General features: G+C 35.0%; 1 protein-coding gene and 1 long non-coding RNA gene across 3 annotated transcripts; both read right to left on the bottom strand.

Annotated features, from left to right (window-relative positions):
* Window positions 1-3,550: 3,550 nt before the first annotated feature.
* On the bottom strand, window positions 3,551-7,230 carry LOC144544117 (uncharacterized). The gene is made up of 6 exons (XM_078292531.1): window positions 6,334-7,230; window positions 5,613-5,830; window positions 4,880-5,117; window positions 4,686-4,771; window positions 4,478-4,566; window positions 3,551-4,193 (listed from the first exon to the last, which is right to left on the bottom strand). The coding sequence occupies exons 1-6, from the start codon at window positions 6,637-6,639 to the stop codon at window positions 3,973-3,975; spliced, it is 1,158 nt and encodes a 385-aa protein (XP_078148657.1). The 5' UTR covers window positions 6,640-7,230; the 3' UTR covers window positions 3,551-3,972.
* A 4,668-nt stretch (window positions 7,231-11,898) lies between these two features.
* Window positions 11,899-12,992, bottom strand: LOC144550571 (uncharacterized). Of its 2 annotated transcripts, none has more exons than XR_013510502.1 (3): window positions 12,706-12,992; window positions 12,400-12,615; window positions 11,899-12,369 (listed from the first exon to the last, which is right to left on the bottom strand). It is a non-coding gene; the product is annotated as an uncharacterized LOC144550571 (long non-coding RNA). The 2 variants fall into 2 exon arrangements; XR_013510503.1 differs by having other exon boundaries at window positions 12,400-12,618; window positions 12,708-12,992.
* Between the last annotated feature and the right edge of the window lie 5,160 nt (window positions 12,993-18,152).

The raw sequence follows: 18,152 nt of genomic DNA, 5'->3' as shown, positions 1-18,152 counted from the left end.
TTCAGAAACTTGTCAAAAATATAAAAACAATTGCTTAATGAACACTCTGTGTACTGGTGAGATAAAAAGCTGAGTAGTTGTACAAATCGAAATCTCATGATTTTTATTTATTTGGGCTTAAATTTATAAATTATAACGACTCATAACATTTCAACTACAAACACCGTTTCATTCAAATTGTCCAATTTTCTAAATTCTCCAATAACTGAAATCAAATTACTCAAACAACAAACTAGAAAATCACCAAAAATTAAATTCACCAAATTATCAAAATTTAGAATTACCTGAAAATCTTGATCAAAATGTTCATAAGCTTGATATTCGATCTGAATAATTCGGTGCATCTCTTCCACTCTTTCCCTCTCTCACTCTCTCTCAGCTAACTCGACAGTAGTTTGATTCCTCAATTATGGATCTAAGTTCACCGAGAATTCCTGCTATATTTGAAAATTCATTTCTTGGACATTAATCTGTTTATTTCAAGGTTACAATATGAGCAACGGATTTAGTAAAGTGTTACGAGCCAGATTCATTTCTCAAAAATAACATCTAAAAAATATTGGAGTATAACAGAGCCTTTAATAAAAAAAAAATAAAAAACAAACAAAAAGGTTACTGCATTTCGTGAGCTTACAATTGCAATATTCGTGGCCGGAAAAAAAATTCTGCGAGTGACAAATTTGGTCTTTAATTGATCGCTCGACTCCATATCATTTGATTACTGATGATTGGCGCCAAGGCTCATGATTTTATTAGAGAACTTTTAGAACGAGCTTAGAACCAGAGCATAGAAATCTACAAGATTTCTGTGACAACAAAAAAGAACATGGTTACACAAGAATCTTTACTAGTATTCTATTTTTCCTGTAGTATATATCCTTCTTAATTAGGCTTTTGCTCTGTACAACTGACAACTCGTAGGACATCCAATTCCAAAGAAATTTTGGACGGGGATTAAATTAAGTACCACGAATGAACAAATATATTACACAACATATTAATTATATCATAATATATATCAATAAAATAATGAATAATATTCTTCACATATACGAAGGCAATTAATTCATGTTTAATTAGTATTATAAAACTTTCCATAAAAAAAGGTATGACCTTACATGTAACTCGTAACAATTAAATATTAATTTGTGTTTGATATAAATCCAGACTGGCAAGGGCCATCTCCATTGCTGATGCTCAAAAGGGCAGCACGGCTCGATAGAGTTAGTCGTCAAGTTGTAAGCACAAATATCACTGGGTCGACTCCTGAACTCGTCGCTTATAGTACGATCCCACCATTCATCAGTGAAATAGATTGTATCTGCTCTTATTTCTCCGTGTATATCCTATTTTGCAAGCCAAACTGAGACATTAGTACCCACAAACATAGCTTGCCCGTCCAAGTTCTTCATGTGTTCCCATTGGCTTTCTTCTTAATTCGTTGCCACCGATGAATCTGAATACCTTAACATCAGAAGTTTTTAGGGAAGTAATATAATCATATCTCCTAAGGATTATAAGAATTCTACCAGCACAATCTTCTGCAAGGTACAGCAGGTTGAACTTATATTTCTCCCAAAGAAATGGGGCTGACATCTCGGTGATTACAAATTCGTCATCTTTAAAATCAACCTAGTGTGTAATGCTCTGAAATTATTCAAACAAAGAAGCTTGCCGTTTCGACGGAACATGATGTCCGTTTACCATTGTTCTTCTCGCAAGAGATTCCATGTACTTTTGCCTGGTCCAACAACTACAAGATCCGATATACAAGTCCGACAAGTGCTGCTACCACAAAGTTGCTAGAAACTACTGAAGGATTAGAAGAGAACTACTTTCTTGAAGGTTATTTCTCTAAGATAATCGTCATGTGTATAATAAGAGAAAGGAGACGAATCTTCTAGGAAGCTATATATAGTGGCAATGTACAAGACTATATCACCGGTAATCGAATGGCATGCAGGGGATGCACTGTCAACAAATTGGTGATAGATGGGTTGAAGGAATGGCTCGCAATGTTGGTCAAGCTTTTCATGTACTATTCCTTTTACCATTGTGGTTGCATGCAAGCAGATATGGCGTGTTGCATAATTTGCCATGGAGCCCAAGAAACCCGACATTTTTATATATAAGAAAATAAATAAATAAAATATTAAAAATAAGAAAGGTACCGTGGAAATTTTAAAAATGAAAAGGCAGGAGGTTGCCATGGCGTCCCGCTGGGACCCCATGGCATACTCTAGTCCAAGAATTTCAGCTAAAAAAAAAAAATTAATTAAATTCTAGGGACGCCATGGCATACCCAGTCTCATATACAAAAGCTGAAAGCGAAACTTTACTTAGCGTTTTTCAGCTGAAAAAAGAACTTTCGTGAGGTTTGTATATGAGACTGAATTTCAACTAAAAAAAAAAAAAAAAAATTAAATTCTAGGGACGCCATGGCATACCCAGTCCCATATACAAAAGCTGAAAACGAAACTTTACTTGGCGTTTTTCAACTGAAAAAAGAGCTTTCGTGAGGTTTGTATATGGAACTGGGTATGTCATGGCTAAATATATGGTCTGTATCGACTGTTCGGAGACATTTTTGGATGAAAATATTCGATGTTATACTATTTGTTATACATTATTCAGCAGTGACCTCCTATGTTTTGAGAGTCGTAAATAGTAAAAAAAAATTTAATGCCGCATTGAATCTAAACTAAATAAAGGATCTTCTCATACATTAATTGTCTCCTCTAAATTTATTAATTTAAGTATATAATACAATAAAATTTTATTATTTTTGGTGCCCTCTTCTTACTTTTCAAGTTTGACAATTAATTTTTGAAAATCTCCGATGCTTTGATATCATATATACAAGGCTCCTTTAAACTTGAGCTACTTTGTAAGGTCGAGACAACTTCGCAAAGGAAATTAGCTAGGATCCTAAACTCTGAGAATGCACACAATTTGCAGTGTAAACTCGAGCTGTGCTATATATGGTTTGGCTTATAAGCCAGCATGATTACATCTCAATTATAGTAACGACTAAAAATTGTCCTTGTATATGGATATATTTTATGATAAATTATTTATGTACTTTAGTCAGGTTACAGTGCAGATCGAATGCCTCCGTCTAGCAGTAAATTGTACATTTTTTTTTTTTTTTATTTCGACGCCGCATAACTAGATCTCCTCACCTAAAATTAAAGCATCGTTACTTGGCTGAAATAAAATAAATAAAATAAAATAAAAGCCGCCTGTATTATTTTCCTACCAAACGAGATTTTCCGACTTAATCCTATTTCTTTTAATTAATTTTTTTTCTATTAATAAATAAATCAGTAGATTTAGACCGCACATTTTTAAATTTTCATGTCAGTCTGGTAATCACAACGCATTCAGAATGATATCAATACTTAGGCATTGACAACACATTCTGAAATTTTCATGTCAGTCTGGTAATGACAAGCAGGAACAATTTCACCTTTGTTATTTTTAGTCTCCAGAACAAATAGCTGCAACATAACAGCTCCAAAAATAGCACAACAGAAAAGATGCCTTCAAATTTATCAAACTAATTACAATTGATTTTGCACAAGTCACATAGGCATTAAACTAACATTTCCAAAAATAGCACAACAGAAAAGAAGTGCCTCTTTTGTAACACTGCACCAATTTAAACTAATTACAATTGTATTTGCACAAGTCACATAGGCGTTGCCAATTAAAGGTTTCATGTCTTTAACCTCTATGTAAGATTTCTATTCACCAATCTCATATTAGTCCAATAACATTCATCTATCAAAAATCACATAAACATCTAATGAGAAAACACCACCTAGAAATCACCTAGAAATCATTAGGAAAGCACAAAGACAAAATCGCATAAAATGGTACAACAAAAGAGAAGTTACCAAACAAAGGGAAGCCAGCCACAAAATACGCCTGCTAAATCCCCCGACTTTATTATATACAACAGTTTTTAGCTCATCTCCAATGGGTGTTATAGTGATTGAAAAAGAATATAAAATCAGGATGATCTACATGCACCTCCCTTAGCCAGCTCTCGGCTGCTTGAAGGAGCGAATCCAAATGCTCAGTTCCACAAGGTTCATCCTTCATCCAAATATCGGATTTCAGTTTATATGAAGCCAAACCAAGGATAGGCAAGGATAATGACTTCACAGGACCATTTGTATTGCTCAAATCTGTTAAGAAAAATAAAGGAGCAAAATAAACACATGTAAATACGATGAAACAAAATTTCATGCACACAGGAAAAAAAAAGTAGAGTTTATATCTCCATTATACAACAAAAAAGTATAGTTAAATATAGTACTCATTCAGATGATAACTACTATAATTTTAAAGGTTCAATAATAATTCTTTTTTGCACCAGTACACATAATAATTTGATAATCTGAAGGGGTGCACATTAATCCTAGTCACTAGTTGTTTTATTTATAAAACCTCAAAATGTTAAGAGATGTACTTGAAGGTGTAGCCAGCAAATGGTACGTTAGGAAACATGCATCAACATCCTTCAATGTTGGCCCTGTGGGAATTCGATATATCGGATACCTACAGTAGAAAAAAGAGAAATTAAGGGAAATCAAGGCACAAATATAAATGTCAGAATCCAACACCGGAGAATCATTATATAATTTTTTTAAAAGAAAAGGAAAAAGAATATGACGTACCATGCAACACAAAACCAACTAGAAGGGAGCAGATCGCAACTTCTGTATGTCTTCAGATCAGGAAATTGTTTTGCAAGAATAGATATCTGTAAAATTGCACCCAAAAGTTCCAATTTTTAACTCAGTAAATAATTATAATGCAAGTGCTATCACACTTAAAACTGAGATATCGAAGATAACAACAACAGACTTGCCTTGTCAGTCAATGGTTCTCTGCAATATGGCGGGTCTCGCTCAAAATACTCGAAAACTGGTACACTAGCTGGTGCTGTGCAAGAGTTGCCATTTTCACTTGTAAAACCACCATTTTCATTGAATTGTCGATTGGTACAAAAGATGCCTCTTTGCCTTGTTCTCTCAGCCTCCCCATTGCTGCCGATGCTGCCATCACTACTACTGCCTTCGCTGCTGCTACTCTCCTCTCCATTCCTCCTTTTAATTAAAAACAATTTTGAGTTCCCAGATATACAAGACTGAATCATTCTACTTTAATATTTCACCAAACTACTTAGCAGACACTACTAAAATGACATGTCAGCTGCTTCACACTGGTACAGAGGTAAATCCCACTATAAGTAAATATGTGTACTTTGGTATATACATTTGAATGCCACGGAAAAATTTCAATTCATTGGTAGTCAAGAAGTGTTGATTATTCATCATGGATTAAAATCTTGAATCTAAAAAATGAACTGGTCAGTTTCATTGGTGGTACCTCTTAAGCTGCAATCTACTAACAGTGAATTGCTAAAAAATCATTTCATTATTATTCTGGTTTGCTCATTATGTAATTTGAAGCAACTAATGGATTTATGCTAGCCCCAGTTGCCGTACCAGTTCCATAACAAGTCAGATGGTAACTTTCGCCCTGTTTTAGATAAAGAATCTAAAGAAACAAGTTTTTTATAGCATGAGAAATATTCACACCTTGTTCTGGAGGTGCGTTTAGAGGAGTTGGCATAGATCTGGATGGCAGATAGGTAGGGCACGTAGTACTGATCTACATTGTCACTCCCATTTAATACTACAGGTACCCCACAACCATAAGCACTCCATTCGTCGAATGATTCCCACAAGTCTTCCAGGCAGTAGTACATGCATGAACCCACTGCACATTCCCCATTCTTCCACCCCTTTATGTTTGTCTGGCATAAGATCACACAATTACACCCAAAAGATTAATATGGAGTTAGAAGATCAGGTAATTAGTCCAACGCCACAATTTTTCTATGCTTCAAATTGAAGCATTAGTTTTGATATCCATAAGATTAATACTCATTTGGTACAATAATCGCAATCAATCCCAAAACAAACCTGGTACATTGGATGATTAAGTATGCTTATATGTCTCTAAATACAAAAGCCTCCAATATTCATAAATAATACTAAAAACATTCTATATTCAGCTGGAACAGGGAAAAACTCTCCTTTTATGTTTATGTGTCACAAAGGTTTTCAAGATTAATCCTAAATGGATTAATAAAGTGTTACAATTGAGGATAAAAGTATCTAATTACCAACCAAAGTACAAATTTAAAGCAGGATCAATTCATCAACTTTTAAAAGAAGAGGGATAAAACACAAGAAATCTCTGTACTTGAAATCGAGGTTTATCAACCAACCACTAAATTTATTCGAAAGGACTAACCTTGGGCCAGAACCGGGCTGGAACTGAAGGTGTTGTGTAATGAATAAAACGATCAAGATTGGAAGCAGATGAATCAGGCGCTGGATTCGCACAATTCTCTCCAGATCCATCTACAGGGCACCTCTCTGGCTGAACCTGCTCTGGCGTTTCTCTCTGCGGCTCTTGTTGTAGCTCCAGTTTCTGGAACTGCTTTTGCTGCCTCTCTTTTTGCCTCCGAACGGCTGGAGGGCTGTAGAAACGGTCCACGCCGACTAGCCGGTGCGACGAGGGAGAGGCGGCGGCGGAGGAGGTAGTACCAATGACCATTGGTATAGATTTGGAAACGTTAGGGTTAGCGGAGGGAGAAAGAGACAGAGAAAGTCGATGCTGGCGAGTAGCTAGAATTAGGGTTAGGGTTTTAACGAAGTCCGGCGAGAGTCTGAGATTTTCGTGTTCCTTGTTTCTTTTCTTATTCTCGTTTTGTTTAATTTTTGTGAGATTGGAATGAGGGTTTGGACCTGTGAGAGGGGTAGAGAACTCTGAGAGCGAGTAAGAGAGTTTAAACGGAATTGTAGCGACTAGACCATTTGACTGAACTGTGGGACCCGAGAGTACACCAAGAGGAGGTAGGGTCCGCTATTCAGAGAGTGAATCTAGATATTTAAAAACATAGATCCGGTTCATACAGTTGTTTATATGGCTGAACCTAGGGCAGTCCGAGAGACGACTGTGGTTCTCCGCCTCTTGCCCGTTCAATGTCATTTTTCGTATAACCCCTTTAAAATTTTGGATATATTCAAAACTAATTTGCCAAGCTTTTGTCCGACCTTCTACTTTCCTAGAACAGTGCAGAAATTTTTATTTTCATTTCTCTTATCCATTTCGTTCCAATTCTCTTCTGTATTGAAGACTTGGAGACTTGCAATTATCTTCTGTATTGAAAACTTACATTTCGTTTCCTTGCTGGTTGAAGACTTGGAAGAGGTGGACAACTGGGTGACAGTAGAGACTAGAGATGGACAACTGGTGATGAGATGCTGATATTGATAGTTATATACAGCTTTTTTTTTTTGAGGAAAAGTTATATACAGCTGCTGATATTAATAGGTCATAGGTGTAAATGAAGAGTGCCAAGGTTTCAATCTCAGCCGTCCAGGTTCATTTGACTCGCAATCTGTCCTTCCCGTAACTTGACCGTAATGTTCCCGAAACAAACTGTACTTCATTCCCCGTTCGGTCAGACTAAAAACTCTACTGGCCGTCTATCCAGACTTCCAGAGTACGTATCCTCTCAGATACCTCATATTTTGCGTGACTGACGCATCCGGTGTCTGAATATTCAGGGATAGCGCAGGTGGCCAGTATTATTAGAGCTTTATGATTCGCGCAGAACGTATTTGCACGGTTGTAGATATCTGAGACGATACGAATTCGTCTATCCATGGGTTCTAGATGCTTCTCCTCACTCTCCTTTCTCGTTTTTTTTCCTTTCACTCGTCTCTTCCTACGTGGGTTCCAGAAACTTCTCCTCACTCTCCTTTCTCGTTTTTTTTCCTTTCACTCGTCTCTTCCTACGTGGGTTCCAGAAACTTCTCCTCCTGTTGCTTTCTCTTGCTTTCTTTTTTCTCATGTTGCAAATTTGCTAGCACTTCGCTTCGCCTCTTGATTGCTGTCTATATTTTTCCTGCCTGAGTTGCAAGTGAAACTGGTATTTGCTCTCCTCCTATTACGGTACGCAGCTTGTCTCAATTATTTACATTTTCCTTCTTAATTTAATTTTCCTTATGGATTGAATTGGTTTCCATCGTAATATTTGTGCTTTGCGGTTTGCGCTATGTCACTTGATGTGTGTTACATCATTTCAAGACATTACTGCAATTGTAAAATTTCTCCTCCAATTCATTATAATGTCCCAATAAATATTTCTTTTTTGAAACTTTGACAGTGGCTGTTGACAGTATAATTTTTATTAATTAAGCATAAATTACATCAATTGTTCTATATCCAGAACGTTATCTATATCGAACTCCATTAACATCAACATCCAGAGATAGATATATATGAAGAGAATGGAGTCAATTGACCTCTATTTTTTTTTTAAAAACTAATAAAAAAAATATAATTCTCATGTATAAATTATACTAAAATGTTATAGGTACATGAAATTTGACCCCCATAATTTTTGTGAAACTTTAACACTATTGACTCCTATTTTATTTCAAAAAAGAATAACTTGTGTATAATTTTGGAGGACATCTATTAGTTTAGAAAAAAAAAATTAAAAAAAAAAATCAACAACACATGTGACTATGTGAGCCGTGAGATATATTTCCCTCTTTTATAATATCTTATTTTGACTTTCTGGATCTCACTCTTTCTCTCCTAATATTATATTGGAGCAAGTAGCGAGCCTAAGGGCTTTATTAAAAAAAAAAAAAAGAAGTAGCGACTAGCGAAAGCTGCGAAACCCCCAAATTGTTTTCTCACTAAACTTTTCGTCTTATTTTAAATTAACATGAAATTGTCTTCATTTTTGCATGAAACATGAAATTAACATACCCAACATGGAGGATAGATTTGTTCTTCAAGCAAAATCAGCTCGTAAGGCTCCTGATATTACCCATCTTCATCGGTACCGAATACATATATTTTGTGTCATTATAGATACACAACTACAAGAGCTTAATAGTAGATTTGACGAGATAAATTCAGAACTTTTTCTTTTTATGGCTTGTTTGAATCCAAGAGATTCATTTCGGGCATTTGACAACGAAAGATTGGTGAAGTTGGCTTCATTTTATCCTAGAGAATTTTTCAATGTTGGTCTCCTAGCTCTTCCCAATCAGCTAGAGAACTTCATTGTTGATGTACGCACAATGGATAAATTCTCAAATTTGAATGGATTAAGTGAACTAGCTAATGTTATGGTTCAAACCAACAAGCATATAGCACATCCTCAACCTTTTCTTCTACTAAAGTTGGCATTGATTTTACCGGTAGCTACAGCTTCTGTAGAGAGTATTTTCTGCAATGAAATTCATTAAAGACAATTTGCGGAATAAAATGTGTGATGAATGGATAAATGATTGCTTAATAACTTGTTGAGAAAGAGTTGTTTGAGAGAGTTAGTGATGGTACTATCTTATGTCGTTTTCAAAAAATGAAAGATCGAAGAATACCATTGAGCGATGAAATTTGAAGTGATGAAAAACATTTTGGTTCCTTTTTGTTGTTTATTCATATAACTTGTTTTTGTTTTTGAGATGGAATACTTTTGGACTTTTGAAGCTTTTCTTATCCAAGTATGTAAATATTAAATTGTTAATGTATATTTTATTAAAAAAATATTATGTTATTGATTTTTTTTAAGTATGTGTTTGATCCCCATTCGGTAAATGTCTGGCTCCGCCCCTGTCAATATCAACATCCGAACATTAACATCTAACAACTAAAATAACAAAATAAAATAAACATTTTCCATTGGTAGTAGACATCGACGACCTTCAGCATCGACTAGCTAGTGACCGGAAGAAAGGGGGCATCATATTTTTTCTTTTTTCTGCTAGGTTTGCGGGAGGGTTGGAGGCGCTAGAAGACAGGAGGGATGGCGACTAGGGCTATTGTCGTCAATTCTCTCTGAAACTCCCGACAAATGTTGAAGAGGACGGGAAGGTGTCAGAGGATGAGAGAGCTAGCGATTAGGGTTATCATCGCCGACTCTCGCTTCTTCCAAAAAGTGTAAAGGACAATAAAGAGGTACAGAAGTTGTGATGGGACCGTGGAATTGAGAGAAGGTGGTGACTTGTTGGCGGGAGCAGTGGAGCGAGAGGAGTTTGCTGCCGATTTTCGTCCTCTGTCTCTTTCGAACGGAGGACGGAAGGTGGATTGCTGGCAGAGGTGGTAGAGCGGAGGCGAAGAGATAGGAGAGACGAACTGAAAAGAGGTGGAGCAAGGAGAAAGAACGTCCCAATAAATATTTCTCTTTCACTTAATTATCCCAATTTGCCCTGTCATGTGATTGTTTTTGAGACAATTAGATTTTGCAAGACTTTTGTTTATTAATTTATCCTTGTTTAATCTCCATTTTTGTAAAAAAAAAATTAGAATTATCTCACACATTTCACACATTATTTGCTTTCTTTCTAAAACAGGAACAATTAGACTATACAAGATCGGTATTTAATGTCGTACCCAGCCCCATGCCATACTAGAACATAATTATTAAATTTTTAGTAAGTTTTCTATAATCCTCTTCATTCATTTAATAATACACGATTTAGATTCATCCAATGAGATATCTCGTAATTAGTTAACTCAATAATCTATGATTTTTTTGCTTCTTAAGGTAATTAGTTCTGATCAGGTGCATTACAAAGTTGCTAGATTTGTCTAACAAGAAATACAAAACTTATCAATTCATTAAAGTATGACTTTTGGTTTATGATATGATAATTTCTAACCGAGTACATTGCTAAATAAATATGCAATATATGTATGCTTACCGTGCTTTATAAACTATAAAGACATGTATGCTGATGCTGAATGTTTTATTATTCTGACATATTTAATTGCATAAAGTGTCATGCCTGCATTATTTTTCTTTGTTTATTCATTTATCTCCACTAATAATTTCTCTATAATAAATTAATAATAGAGATAGATCATATTTTGATTTTACAAATGATTGAGTATGTGAATTTATTCATTTAGATTACCTGTCTGTTTTATGCAGTTGATAGAGACACATAATGAAAACTCTAGATTTTTCATCTCAAGATCTAAATTTGCTTCTGTTTCTTCTTCTGATTACTTCTTTTTCATTACATGCAGTGAATACTAGAGTTTAGTGATATGTCTGGGTACTAAGAATGTCTCCGTTGAATTGCTTCTTTTTTAGGAGTCTTCAGAGTATTTTTGATAAAAAAAATTGTAGGTTTTCTTTCTGGATATGGTTGCAACTCAAGGAGATATTTTTCTTATTAATATTTTATTATAAAATATACTTAATGCTTTATTTATTTATTTTTAGATAAGGAAATCGATTTCTACTGTTGATTATATTATATTTAGGTGTTAACACCTATTATTTTCAGGCCAAGTATGCTTTTCTTTTAGTTTCTTTTATTGACAGAGCACTTGCATATTTAGGTCAAACATCATTCATATATGTGAATGGTTATATTCAAAGAGTGAGTCTATGGTACTATGCATATCACGGGTTGTTACGGCTCTATATTTGAGTTTTCAAATCCTAACGGTCGATCTGAACCGTTCATCTTGTTCTCCATATTAATATGTGTTTGGAGACCAAATTTTACATTTTTTGAAATTTTTTTACTATTTTTTTAGATTTATTGAAAATCACTTGATCTGAAAATTCTGGACCATCCAAAAACAGTGATTTTCAATAAATCTAAAAAAATAGTAAATAAATTTCAAAAAATATAAAATTTGGTCTCCAAACACATATTAATATGGAGAACAAGATGAACAGTTCAGATTGACCGTTAGGATTTTAAAACTCAAATATAGAGCCGTAGCACGATAACAAATCGTAATTTGCATAGTACCATAGACTCACTCATATTCAAATGTACCTTTGTAGATGTTTTGTTGCAATTGGTCAAAAGAAAATTTTCTTTGGTCCTTTTGTTTATTTTTATTTACTCCCCATATATGTCATGCTCATCTTATGCAGTAAAATGAAATGAACTGGAAGCAGGGATAATTTAGACCTTTCTTGACTTATTTTTGTCCAAGCAAAATCATATGGAGAGGCATTCTATATCTGTAGACTACTGAGACGCTACATTAATTGTACTTCTTCATGTTATGAGCCTTTTCTCTGGTACCGGTACCATGATATTTTGCCCTATAGACTAATTATTTACTTTACCAATAGCTTTGAATTAGTATGAACTGTAGCATCTGTTTAAATCAATCTAAAATTATCTTTAAAAATCAGTTCATGTGTTTTGCAAAATTATAATAAATTAAGATAATAAAGTACATATTTCCCAAAAAAATGATAAAAGGAACTAAAATAGCACTCAAGAACTAATATAACAGAAAATGATAATAAAGTACATATATTGGTTTTAGTTTCATTTTATTTCAGGCAGTAAGATCTATGATTGTCAAATTGTCACCCATGACCAGGTATTTTGAAGAGCCTTATGACACTATGGTGGTGTTATGTTATGTGCATCTCTTTAAGAAATTAAATGTAAATTGATGTCTTGTATCCACTTCTTAGTTGTCGGTCTATTTCTACTTGAAAGTTTTTTTTTCTTTTTTAACAAACTACTTATTAGTGCCATTGGGTTTCATTTGTAGTCTACCCCAAGTTGGGACTAAAGGCTTGGTTATTGTTGTTTTTAACAAATTACCCACACTCTTATCTGGCAAATTGTCAGAGTTAGAGCCTCATACCAACACTTGTACACGAACATGATGCTTAAACATGACATACGCAGTAGCCATTGCCTTTTGCATATGTTTTATCGGTGTGCATGTACTTATGGAACTATATGTTCCTATTTTTTAAGAGTGGCATTATTACAATTAGCGCCAACAATTTATATTATATATGAAAAAAATTGAGATCTAGAACTAAGTATAGAACTGTTAATTTGTTATTTTATGTAAGATTATTTTTTGTTATTGTTTTATTGTCTTTCTCCGTCGTTGTAGCAGAGTGGATTCTAACTCTAATAGTTTCTTTTTTCTTAAATTTTTAGTAGTAAATTGTGAACAAAATATTAAATATACAAAAATCAAGAATCCACACATATGAAATTTGATAGATCCGAAATATGTACAAAAATAAAATTCGAATTATGTACACAGTAAAATTTATACATTGTTAATTCTTTTTGGCTCATTAAAATATGTACAGGAGTATACATTTTCAATGCAGAAAAAAAGTAGTGTGAATTATGTATGCACAATATTATAAAGTAAAATAAAAATTCCCAAACATGGGTTACAGCGGTACAGCTCAAACAATTATACAACTATACAACATTTAGCAATAAATGATACTCTCTTTTAACAGTATCGTACCCATAAGGCCATAACCTTGCCTCCTGTTTAATTCTCAGTGCAATCTGTTGTGATTGGAGCTTAATTTCTCTAAAAATAAGTTTGTTGTGTGGCTTCCATAGGAGCCAACACGTACACACAAACCGCCTTAACCAATCATCCTTTTTCATTTTTCCCGAATTGCTAACTGAGCTCCAGGAATCTGTCCAGGTTAGTGGTACTGATTCCTTAGGTATCATGATCATGTATTTTACAATAGCAAAAGAGAATCATATTTGTCATAACTCATATCATGGCAAAACTACCAACTGCTATCGTGAAGGCTTTGACAGACCTAATGAGGCGCTTCTTTTGGGGGAAATTAGAAGCCAAGAGATACGTGGCGTATATATCCTGGGAGAAAATTACAAGGCCACTATTGGAGGGAGGACTGGGGATACAGGATTTGATCTCGATAAATGAGGCATTAATGATGAAATCATTATGGCGAGTTGCAACAGGCTCTGACTTGCAATGGGTGAGCTTAGTTAAGGCAAAATATGTTAGTTTGTAATAATCTAGAAGTCAATAATACGATAAGTTAATCATAAAGCTTTGTTCATGAATTGAATGTTTATTTATATATCATTTTGTTGCCTTGAGTATTATTGCATTTGTGGATCATTTCGAGTTCATGACTGAAATTGTGAAACTCCATAATATAGATAATATATACTCTTAAAAGGTCACTGACCAAGGTAATTAGCAGGAACACTAATTACTGTTATAAGGTTAGTATGTGGATTAAAAGATGGTTAAGTTTTACAAACCACCTGACACGAGATGTCATTTTAATCACATAGATACATGTTCTAGGAACATGATATTTGACAGACCCCGAATGAAACATTAAATAGAATTGTGTTCGTGTCATTTATGTTTTCATTCAGTGTCAAAGTTCTACAGTATGAGGTATTTATCGTTCCCACTAAGAAATATATATGAGTAAGTGTTATCTAACGCTGTCCGTAAAAAGCAGTCATAATGGTAGCATTTCCATATATATAACTTAGCTGAGGAAGTGATAGTCTACCAAGAATACTACTTGTCCCTCGTATCTCTATACGAGCTATAGCATCACTGGGCCCCTTGATAGAGTTAGATTATCTGCATGCGGTATAATTACAAGAGTAATTATATTTGATAATCTACTCAAGATCAAGAAAAGATACAGTTAACAAGGATGACACATATCTACCTTAAAACTGATCTGATAGCTATGAGACAGAAGAACTGACACAAGTAAATTGTTTACTGGATCGTGATATTGTACAGTACAGCATCATCTGTGTAATTGGATGGTCATGATGTGTTGCCAGATGCCACCCATGACTAACAGAAGTTAAAACAGTTTTAACTCTGTTTACCAACATAACACAGATCCTATTGGGTCACACCATATAGGAGCTACTCGGAGAATCTTACTGATTAATTATAAATTGATTATAATTAATATTAAGATGGTTATAATTAATTATACGTGATATAATTAAATTATAAATGTCATTTAGAATGACAAGCAGAAACAACGGTTAATTTATAAACGTACACGTTACGTTGTATAAAAGTTACCGAACAATAACCGAAAAAGAAATATAATTGTACATGACAATTATATATATATGATTTGGAATTTTAATTGTTAATTATGGGTTTGAATTATGGATTTAAAAGCCCAAAATAATCAAAGCCTTAATTAAAATTAAAGGCCCAAAGTCAAAGCCCAAAATCAAAGCCTAACACTATTCATGCCTTAATGGGCCAAGGGCAAAATAGTATTTTTCCCTTGGTGCCGACTTCCCATGTGTTGACATGTGTCATGTGAGGTGGCAAGGGTATTTTGGTCATTTCACATGATAAAAAGATGAGGTGTCAAGGGCTTTTGGTAAATAGATTTGTTTTGAGGGGTATTTTGGTCTTTTGCAAACCTCCTCAAAAGTCTATAAATAGAGGGGTAGGGGTAGAGAGAAAGACTCACTAATTCACGTGTTAATCTGATTACTTCGTTAATCAGTTTTTCTCTCTTCCCCGGTTTCGGTTATTACGAGATTCGGAAAAATATATTTTTGCAAACTCTGCGGTATTTCTTGTTTTACTTTTTAAGTGAAACGGAATAACTTGGAGTCTTAAATATATTTAAATTGTCCCTTTTTCGGTGAATAGTGTTTCTGCAGAATTCCGCGGTTTACGGTATTTCTGGCAGAAGAAGTAAATCGCTCTCCGGTTAGTCCTGGTGGATAACCAATAGAGGTATCACACGTGTGATACTGCGAGTCGATTCCATCCCTGGTGAGGCTCTACTCGCTCGGTCTGCATTCCAACTGAGATTTGGAATCAAGGTATAAATTGTTATATTAATCTATTTAATTTGTAAATAGATTTAATGCTTTAGGAAATCAATTATGGAGTAGATCTGTAAATAGGATTAAACGAATCTTCTTGATTCATTTAATCCGTAGCTTAAGTTAGATGTAAAAATTTTTGTTTTACTTTTTCCGCAGCTTAAGCTAATTAAATGGGTTTGAACCGTTCCTCAAAACCCAACAAAATACTTCCTGCGTTCTTTTCTCTGGCTATCGGGAGACTACAATTGCACTAGATTTAACACACAATAAGATCCTAAGCAAGAGTAATCTTCTGAAAAGGACTGGGCTGGCAATAGCTCTTGTCATTTTTGTCAGAATAGAGAGACAGTTGCTCATTTGTTTATCAATTGCTTTAGGACTAGAGACATTGGCATTCAATCTCAGATATATTAGCCTATGTTTACACTTTACCTCAACCAAATCGAATTGCTTTTCTCACTGTGTTTGGTGCATTAGCATGGACAGTATGGAATTAGAGGAATTCCATCTGTTTTAACCAAACTAGTTGTTATCACATTATTAGACCTATCATTTCGACTTGTTTCCATATGAAAATCTATATTTTGAACCAATAAAAGGTGCCTTTTACATTGAACATCCATAGAATGTGGTACTGCTAAGTTTTGGTTCTTACTTTGCAGGAATCAAGCGAAATTGGGCAAAATCAGGCAGTTGGCAGACTTCAGGAAGCTCTGATGCGAGTCGCATTCATCTGGTGCGAGTCGCATCCAAGCCCAAAGCGACCTGCGATGCGACCCTCACTGCTCTCTCTTGAAGACCATCTGATGCGAGTCGCATCCACCTGATGCGAGTCGCATCCACCTGATGCGAGTCGCATCAACTGTTGCCGCCCAGTTCAAATTAAATCTGACAAGCCCAAAGTCAACTCTGTTGCCTATATAAGGAGGTCCTATGCCAGAATTCGGGAGGCTTTTTCCCCCTCTACATTCCAGAACACAAAAAGAGCGAAGATCAAGAGAGAAGAAGGAGATTGGAGCTTGCTTGAAGAAGAGGAGAAGAAGAGAAGATTGCAAGATCCTCTCCAATCCACCTTGGATCTTCGAGCTCCATTATGATCTGCCTATTCTCTCTCTCTTTCATGTTTACTTTTGTTATGCTTGAGTAGATCCCTGTTTCTTAGGGTTAAGATGTAATCTCCAAACCTTTTCTTTGAGTTGAATGATGTTTTGATCTAATGTTGAACTTGTGTGATTGTTGTTTGAGTATTCATTGTTTGCTTGATTGTGATTTCTTGATTGATTCTTGATTGTCTACTGTTAGATGTCTATAGCATCTCTTCTAGTAATTAGGCCTTGATGTATCTTGCAATTGTAATTGAGCACTTGAAGTAGATCTAAGATCAATAGTAACCGAGAGGTGAAATTTCTATTATCGAGAGGTTATAGATACTTCTAGTTAACCAGACAATCAATCTAGGTTAGATACCAGTAGGCGAGAGCCACAGGTCGAAGCCTCGCACAAGAAATCAACTTAGATACGAACTCATGTCAGCTCTGCTCGAGGGCCATGCGACCCGCATCAGAGATGATGCGAGTCGCATCACACAAGTCGCATCAGAGATGATGCGAGTTGTATGATAGGTCCAGAGAAGGAAAAGTTTGGAGATGAAGTCTGAAACCCTAAGAACACATTTTATAATTGATTCAAAACCAAATCTTTTAATCGCTTTCATTTACCTTTAATTGAATTGTCTTTTGAAATTTAGAAATTGAAACAAATCAAACCCAATTCTTCAAACTTCTAGTACCTAACTTGGATTTGTGAAAGTCTAGAATTGAGTTTAACCGTCCCTGAGGATCGATACCTTATTTTACTACACGGATAGGATTGTACACTTGCAATCCTAGACGTGAGTGGATTCAAGGTTTAAAACAAGTACAATTAGTTGTATTTGGAACTTTGTAAGCACACTCTGAGAAGCGAACACTAGTCCTTTTGTTAGAACATTTGTTATTCAAGTTTTTAATTGGGTGCTTTTGTGGACAAGCATAGATGCTGCTATGGCGGAAGCTGCCCAGGAATGGTTGCCAAGAGACCTTTCTGACATCCCACTGCAAGAGGTGCCTGCTGCGGCTCCTTCACCATAACAAGTGCTTGTGGAGTCTGCTAATACTAAAGACTCAGACTAAACAGACTTTAGGAACCCTTTTGTGAGATGAGAGCTTTGGTTGTTATTTTTCTCAAAACTCTTCATGTTGTGTTTGTCTGTGTTTGAAATTATCAGCCTTACTTACTATTTTGAGCTGCTACTAGGGACAGTCTAGACTCTGACGCTAAGAGTATTATCAGTATTTTGTTACTCTATTTTTTCTTTCTTTTAGCTAGGTAAATATAATTTAACTATGTTTCAATCAATTGAAACGGGCCTAT

This window comes from Carex rostrata, chromosome 2, assembly GCF_964058835.1.
Source record: "Carex rostrata chromosome 2, lpCarRost1.2, whole genome shotgun sequence".
NCBI classification, from domain to species: domain Eukaryota; kingdom Viridiplantae; phylum Streptophyta; class Magnoliopsida; order Poales; family Cyperaceae; genus Carex; species Carex rostrata.
This window is presented reverse-complemented; position numbering and strand designations above follow the sequence as displayed.